Below are 6,922 nucleotides of genomic sequence, written 5' to 3'. Positions count from 1 at the left end.
CACATACAGTAACAGAACCCAGGTGTGGCTGACAAAGATCTGTCACCAACACCCTGCAAGTCAGAACTAGAGATGAAGTTCTTTGAAGCCGATATCAACAGGGAGCACAGTGACAGCAGAATTAAGTTTTTCATCCACTGCGGTCTAGGGAGAGAAGCCATTCAGATCTCTCCCCTTTTTAACGTTGGGAGAGGGAAAGGCATTTTATCCCCTCCATCCACTCCTGAAAGCTGCAACAAGCTCCCTCCCTTAGGGTTAGAGCTGCCGAAGGAGACTTGCTAACAGAAGAAAGTACGTCCACACAAAAGCAGAAACCAGAGCTCCAGCACTGATAGAGGGCTCAGTAGCGGTCATCTCTAGAAAGCCTCGATAGCAGGTCCTCTACCCCATAGTGGCAGCTCCTTCCACATTATTGTGCCAAGATGTAGCGGTAACTGTCCTCCCCAGCAAGCGATTCAGCAGCAAGTGGCATGTTGACATCTCCTTGCAGCAACCTCTGTCTTGATGAATCAGGGCTTAGTGGCAACAGCTCCAGCACATAGCGTCCAGGTGGATGTGTCAGGTAGCCAGAGGTACCCTGCAGCTTGGTAGTGGCCACATCAGAATTGTTCTGTAAGGGGCAGACCAGGCACGTTAATCACCACCCAAGACACAAGCGCTCTGGGCTAGAACTGCATCAAACATGTATCTGAGGCAGGTAGGTTAAGTATGTGCGCACACCTGAGGACACTCTGCTAGATACTCTTCAGCTTCAAGTAAGCTTTGAGCAAAACATTCCAATTGTCACTGGACAAAGCTTGGACAAGGTCTGTAGCTGACACGTGGCAAAGAACAACTTCCAAGTTCTGCCAGAACTTCTCAGGACTATACTTTACAGTTTCCTCCTTCAGCCTGTAGTATAACTCCTGTTCAATGAGGGTCCTTGAGTCTGCTGTTAGGTACACTTTTGGTCAGAAGAGACCAACTCGCTTTCTCATTAAAATCCACTAGATTTCTCCCAGGCGTGATCCACCTAGGCCCAAGGAGCTTTAGCACTCAGTTGCTATGACAGTAACTTGACTGAGAGGCTATCTATGGTGCTCCCAGAATTGGCAGCTTTGTCTTGGTCTACAGCCTCTAAGCACCAGAAACTTCCTGATGCCTTGCAGAGAAGACATGAAAATGCTCAGTGCTTCTCTTATGAGCAGTGATGATCCACTTGGCTGCTGCACTATCTTCCATGATGGAAATCTACCACCATTTCTTGCACTAAACCTGCCTCTGCCCAGACATTAGGGTTGTGGGGTTTGGTTTTTTTTTCCCTCCATCAGAAGTCCACTTATCACAGTACAGCTTCCTATCCTCATTCTTCCTTTAAGACAGCAGCCTGAAAGCTAACAGCGCTGTTGAACTCACACAATGCAGGTGGTTTCGGGCAACCAGAAAACCAAGCCAGTTGTTCACATGTAACCTATGTGTTTCAAGGCACTTGAAGTGTTAGAAGGAAACACTAGCTTTGCAAAACATGCATGCAGTTCTCATATGGTAATTCCAGCCTGGAAGGACTGAAAGGCATTTCAAGCCAGCTTTCATACCTGCTTTCTCCTCATTTAGACACCAACATGGCCATTTCTGTTTTCTTGTCGAAGTTTTTTCCTTTCTTCTTTCTCTTCATACTGAGGACACTTTTTCCTGACCCTGTGGAATTACGGCATGTTAGAGGTCGAACCATTTTGAACCCCGATGTACATCCTGTTGTTAGTGGCCCCCACATCCTCTGCAGCATTTAGACTCACATCCTTTGAATCCTCAAGAAACTCCTCAGCACGAGGAAGTTTCAAGCAAGACTTTTTTTAAACATTCAGCATCAAGCGGTATCTGATGATAACATCAAGGAGCCCCCGAGTTAGGCACCGGCAGTTTTGCCTCACAGCGCCAGGGCTTCTTGGCTTAAGCCCGAATAGGTAGCAAGATGAAGAGGGATTATTGCTGGAACTGAGCAAAGCACCGGGAGACTTTCTGGGGGACTGATTTCCTGGTGGCTTTAGCAGACAGCTGCAGAGACCAGACTGCCTTCCTGCTCCCCAGAGCAGAGCCGTGGGGACTTCAAGTATTTGACGTCCCTGTCCCCTTGATGTGTCCCTTGAACACATCATAAGCAAGCTGCTTATTGATATTCTCCCAGTTTCTCCAGTCTTTTCTAGTAACTGTTCCAAACAGACCATGTGGCTTCTCCAGATGAAGGTACAGATTAACAAACCCCATGCTTCCAGCCTGTGAGGGTTCAGAGCATGAAACAAATGCAATCCTATTCCATGGCTCGCTCCAGAAACTAACAAGGATCATTTGCTCTTACAGCACTACAGAACTGGTTCTCTCTCCTGCAGCAAGGAATGAGGCGGTGTTCAGAGAACAAGTGTTCATCCCAGCATTCCTCAAGTTCAGATCTAACTATGAAGCAACAGTGAAATCACAAATGCACACCTTGCTTCCTGAATTGCAGGAAAAGGTATAGCATGTACCAAGTTCAGTTGATGTACTTCATCAAGATCTAAAATTAGACTGAAATTTTGAGTTTCACCTACAATATCCCAAGCCCTGCTGTGGTGGAGCAGCAGTGTCAGAACTGGAGGACTGCTCCAGTACTCAGGAAACACGGCAGTCAGGCTCCCCATGCTGACTATTAACCTCAGCACAAACTCCTGGCAAACACGCTGGCAAGACGCAAAGGCACAGGCAGGCATAAGCTGCTGCACACTGCTTGTTAGCAGGTACAAAGAAGAGTTTGATATAAGGCCTGAAACATGTACCCAGAAAAGCTCTTTTACTTTATTCACAACAGGACCCCAGATTCCGGTTCCCCACCACACTGAACTGTCAGCAGTTGGTAAGGCTGGAATGGTCCTTCCCTCCATCTTAACAGCAAGCGGTACAGTGCTTTGGACTGACAGCGCTTGTTCCCCCATTTGCTTCTCCCCCAGTGTAAGTATTTAAGCCCAGCAACCTCCATTATAAAACGGACAGTTGGAGCACATTTCCTTCCCTCCAGCTGTGTACCCAGTTGTTGGATAATAGCCATGCATGAGGCTGTTACATTACTGCTTGCAGGCTTCTCCACAAGGATTAGGGAAGGCACTGCTGTGTCAGCATTAACCCTCCTCCTCCTCCTCCACTTCCTGCCGGTGTTCTGCAGCACTGTAACTATCCTGGTTGTAGCAAGAGCAGAAAGGCTCTTGTTTTAAAATACAAAGGTCACGGGCTGCCCGCAGCCAATAACAGGAGAGGCTAAGTGAACACTTAGCCACTTACGAAGTTCTCAGACCTTGCTTCTACCCTCAAGACATATCCAAGCTGGGTTAAGAACACAGCCCTTTTGGATGTCTTCCACACAGGTAACTCAGATGAGCCATGCACATTTCAGGGCTACTGGACCCAAGCCCCACTCACGCTTAAGCTAGACAGACACCAAAGAGTATAATACTTACTGCACTATCACAATGATAAGTACAGTAATGAAGCTGATGCTTGAAAGCAGGACAGCTACCACTACCAACACAGTCTTCGAGTAGTCTGCCACATCATTCTTCCTTTGAGTCTTCATGAACTGTTCACCACAGCGCTCACCAAAAAAATCCTGATGACACCTGCAAGTAAACATTAACACAAGTTCTTATCAGCTCCGGTGCTGTCTGGAGTCAAGGACACCCACACACATTCAAACTGGACTTAGACATCTTCAGAGTTTCCCATGAATCTCAAGATGCTCCCTTTAGCGCGTGTTCATGAAACGCAGTCACTGCTCTAGCACAAGGTTTGTCAGCATTTCAACAAGTCGAGATTAGTTTGGGCGTGATGTTCCAGGAAGACACGCCTTTTCATTCTTTTGGTTTGAGTTTATGACCAACTGATGAGTTCAGTGGCTTGTTATGCATCTCAGATTCCATCATCACTTAATTTACATGGCAGAAAGATTCTCAGTCAAAATACCACAGGAGATGGATCTATGCCAAGTTGACACTGATTTTTCCTCTGAGCCCTCATATGCCACCGGCTCACGCCAATCACACCTAACTCACAAGGTACAAGTGACTTACTTGCAGGTCACCATCTGGAGATGTTCTAGGTATATGCATTCACCATGGATGCAAAAGTTTTTGTATTCCATTTCACAGGGAGTCCCTTTCTTTTTGTTTTTCCCTTTGTTTTTCTTCCTTCTTGATTTGCTGGCATTCTTCTCACCCCCCCTCTTTGTTGGCCTGGGTTTAATCACAGGTTCAACTGAAAAAAGGACAAGACGACTCAGCCTAGCAAAGCTAAAAAGCTAGGTTCTATGCAAATTGAATTACATAATTTGGTGAGGCGTAGGGGGACGGTCACTGCAGGAGAACCTGTGACCAGGAAGCATAGGATGCAAGTGAGCATGCAGCTGGGAATTTCACACCCAGCGCAAAGGCAGCAAGCTTAGAAGCTCATTAAGCACAACTCTGCCACCACTAAGTCCTGTGCAATGCAGACCAAAGGCAGTACGAGCAGATGAGCTGCGAGAGCCACCAAAGATTAAGAGCAGAGTTGAAGGACTGCAGCATTTCACAGCATAAGATACTTGAGCGAAACGGTACAGGTTCCAGCAAAGGCCTGTGAAGAACATGGAGTTCACACTGAGCCAAGCCATCCACTAGTTTTGTATCGACTCAGATACAAGGCTAACAGCCTCCATCGCCCTCAACTCTCCATTTGCATCAGTGATGAAAGGCATTATAACTCACTAGATAGTCCTGGGCACTTGCAGAGGCAAGACAGCTTGCTATCCCAGTTAGCATACTTGTTTCTCCCAAATAACCTGCAAGTGCTGTCTTCAGCAGAAGATAGTTCATTTCCAGTTCTCCTACTTTGAGGGTGATGCCGAGTACACCAAAGGAGTGAAAGCAGGATAGTCCGCAGGAGTCAGGTTATTTGTTCTGCCGCTTACTGTTGCCCCTCATTATCTCAATTAAGACAAACCTCTAGAAGAGCGTGGTTTAAAATGCTGGTGACTTACTAGCCTTCGGATTTAAGCAAGGGCAATCATCCTCCTTTCGCCGGGGAGAACAAGCTAAAGTCAGTCACTGACTAAGGGTCATAAGGTCTGTAGCTGCTCCATGCAGCAGTCAAAGCTCGACAGCATTGTTTTAAAGCAAGTCGGTGAAACATCGGTTCTCTGAAGAAGCCATCCCTTTAGCGCTAGCCATAAAGCAAGTCATCTCAGTGCAACACCGTGCTATGCAAGACTAACAGTTAACCAGGTGAGCTTGAACAGGTCTTAAGAACAGTAGAGCTATCTATAATACTCTTCAATTTCTCTATTGTGCTCTGCAGACCTAATTAAAATAATTTTTAGAGTATTAATATTTTTACCCAGAGCACTGAGCTTATAGGCAATCACCACAATAGGACACAACTTGATCCAACTACTTCATAACCCTGTATTTCTAGTGACGAGAAGAGAGCCTGCACAAAGAAACTAGGTGTAGTTTACTAGACAGCTTGTAGTTTGTCTAGACAGCTGATCGTTTTAACTTCTAGAGCAACAAGCCTGGCTTGAAGTTACTTGAAGGCAAAAATGCCTTCAGCAATCAGAAGTCTGATTCAAATGGTATAAGCTACATTAATATGTAAATGAGGAACACTGTTCCTGCAGCAAGGTTTGCTGTCCCTAGAAGTGTGAGCTTACTGACAGCTGAGGCCCCTCTTCCGTCCAGTTCGACTTGATGCTTAGGTTCACACTTTAATAATTGAGGCTGTTCCCCTCTTCAAGGCTCAGCCTGTCAGTTTGATCTCCGTGTCCCTGTCTGCAAGCTGCATAGCCAGGAAAGCCATCCACAGTTGAATCATAACAACTTGAAGGCTCCACAGATAAACCTCATGCCAAGTAGAAGAGCTGGTCTACGAACCAACCACCTTTGGTTACAATTCTGGTTTCTGTGCAGTTATACAACACTTCAGTCACCAAGCCAGTAGTTTTACAGGCCCAACTGCTCAATAACTCTGACACGTCTGTTTTCCCTGGAGGTCTTCTACTCGTGAAAGACTCCAGCAACGGTCTGCAAATTCCCCAGACTGAGCATCTGAAGCATGGTTCCCCTTCACCTAAGAGATCCTTTAGTCCCGTTCAAGTCTCAGGGTGTTCCCACAGGAATCACAGTAGCAAGATCCACCTTAGAGGGCAACAGCACCAGCCTACTAACATCTCCCAAGGTCCAAATCACTTGCAGGTACCTGGCTTATACTACAATTGCACTTAGGCCAGAACCAACAAAATCCTCCTGTCCCCATAGTCAGGTGGGCTAGTCAGATCTCCTCACAGCTTACAAGTGGACAGATTGCAATAAATTCACACAATAGCTATTGACAGCGAAGCATTGCCTGAAAGATACTTCACAAATTTTCCTGCAGCCACTTACAGGGTTTAAGCATTCACTTTCCCAAGAAGTTTTTGTCAACTCTGACCTAAATAAGCCACCATAAGGAAACACCCAGGAAACCCCCGAAGCAAGAAAAGCAACCTGATGTAAAACCCACCTTTAGGGCCAAACAGCACCCATAAACCCCACTGAGGCTGCCATGGTAAGTAGGCGGTAGCTGCCCCACCACAGGCCTCCTGTCAGGTTTATTAGAGGAGAGCAGTACAGCAGGCAATCGCAGCTTCCCCACAGCTTCCACACACCCTAGTCACACTCAGAGCTCTAAGTTTTCATCCCTGACAGCCTGTTTTTAATGCAACAGGTCCAAGCAGAAGCATGCTTTTGCTCTGTAGTCTGCGAATTAAGTGCAGCAGCCTTACAAGAGAGGCAAGCCAGAAAGAAGTCGGTGCTCACATCTAGAGAGCCCTCAGGCCCGGCACTGCCGAGCTGATGAGCCCATCTCACACCTGGCCCTGTCCCCCGGCCGACTCACCTCGGATCAA

At 46.8% G+C, this 6,922-nt stretch overlaps 1 protein-coding gene across 1 annotated transcript in view; it reads right to left on the bottom strand.

Moving 5' to 3' along the window:
* Nucleotides 1-308: 308 nt before the first annotated feature.
* The window catches only part of AREG (amphiregulin), a 9,136-nt gene continuing 2,522 nt past the window's right edge, over nucleotides 309-6,922 (bottom strand). The window contains exons 2-5 of the mRNA XM_009324900.1: nucleotides 4,074-4,257; nucleotides 3,465-3,623; nucleotides 1,575-1,677; nucleotides 309-610 (exon numbers count right to left, since the gene is read on the bottom strand). Of these exons, the coding sequence (XP_009323175.1) occupies nucleotides 1,590-1,677; nucleotides 3,465-3,623; nucleotides 4,074-4,257 (431 nt within the window). The 3' untranslated portion in view covers nucleotides 309-610; nucleotides 1,575-1,589. The remainder of the gene's footprint in view (nucleotides 611-1,574; nucleotides 1,678-3,464; nucleotides 3,624-4,073; nucleotides 4,258-6,922) is intronic.

The sequence above is a fragment of the Pygoscelis adeliae genome, unplaced genomic scaffold (genome assembly GCF_000699105.1).
Source record: "Pygoscelis adeliae isolate BGI_AS28 unplaced genomic scaffold, ASM69910v1 Scaffold316, whole genome shotgun sequence".
NCBI lineage: Eukaryota > Metazoa > Chordata > Aves > Sphenisciformes > Spheniscidae > Pygoscelis > Pygoscelis adeliae.
This window is presented reverse-complemented; position numbering and strand designations above follow the sequence as displayed.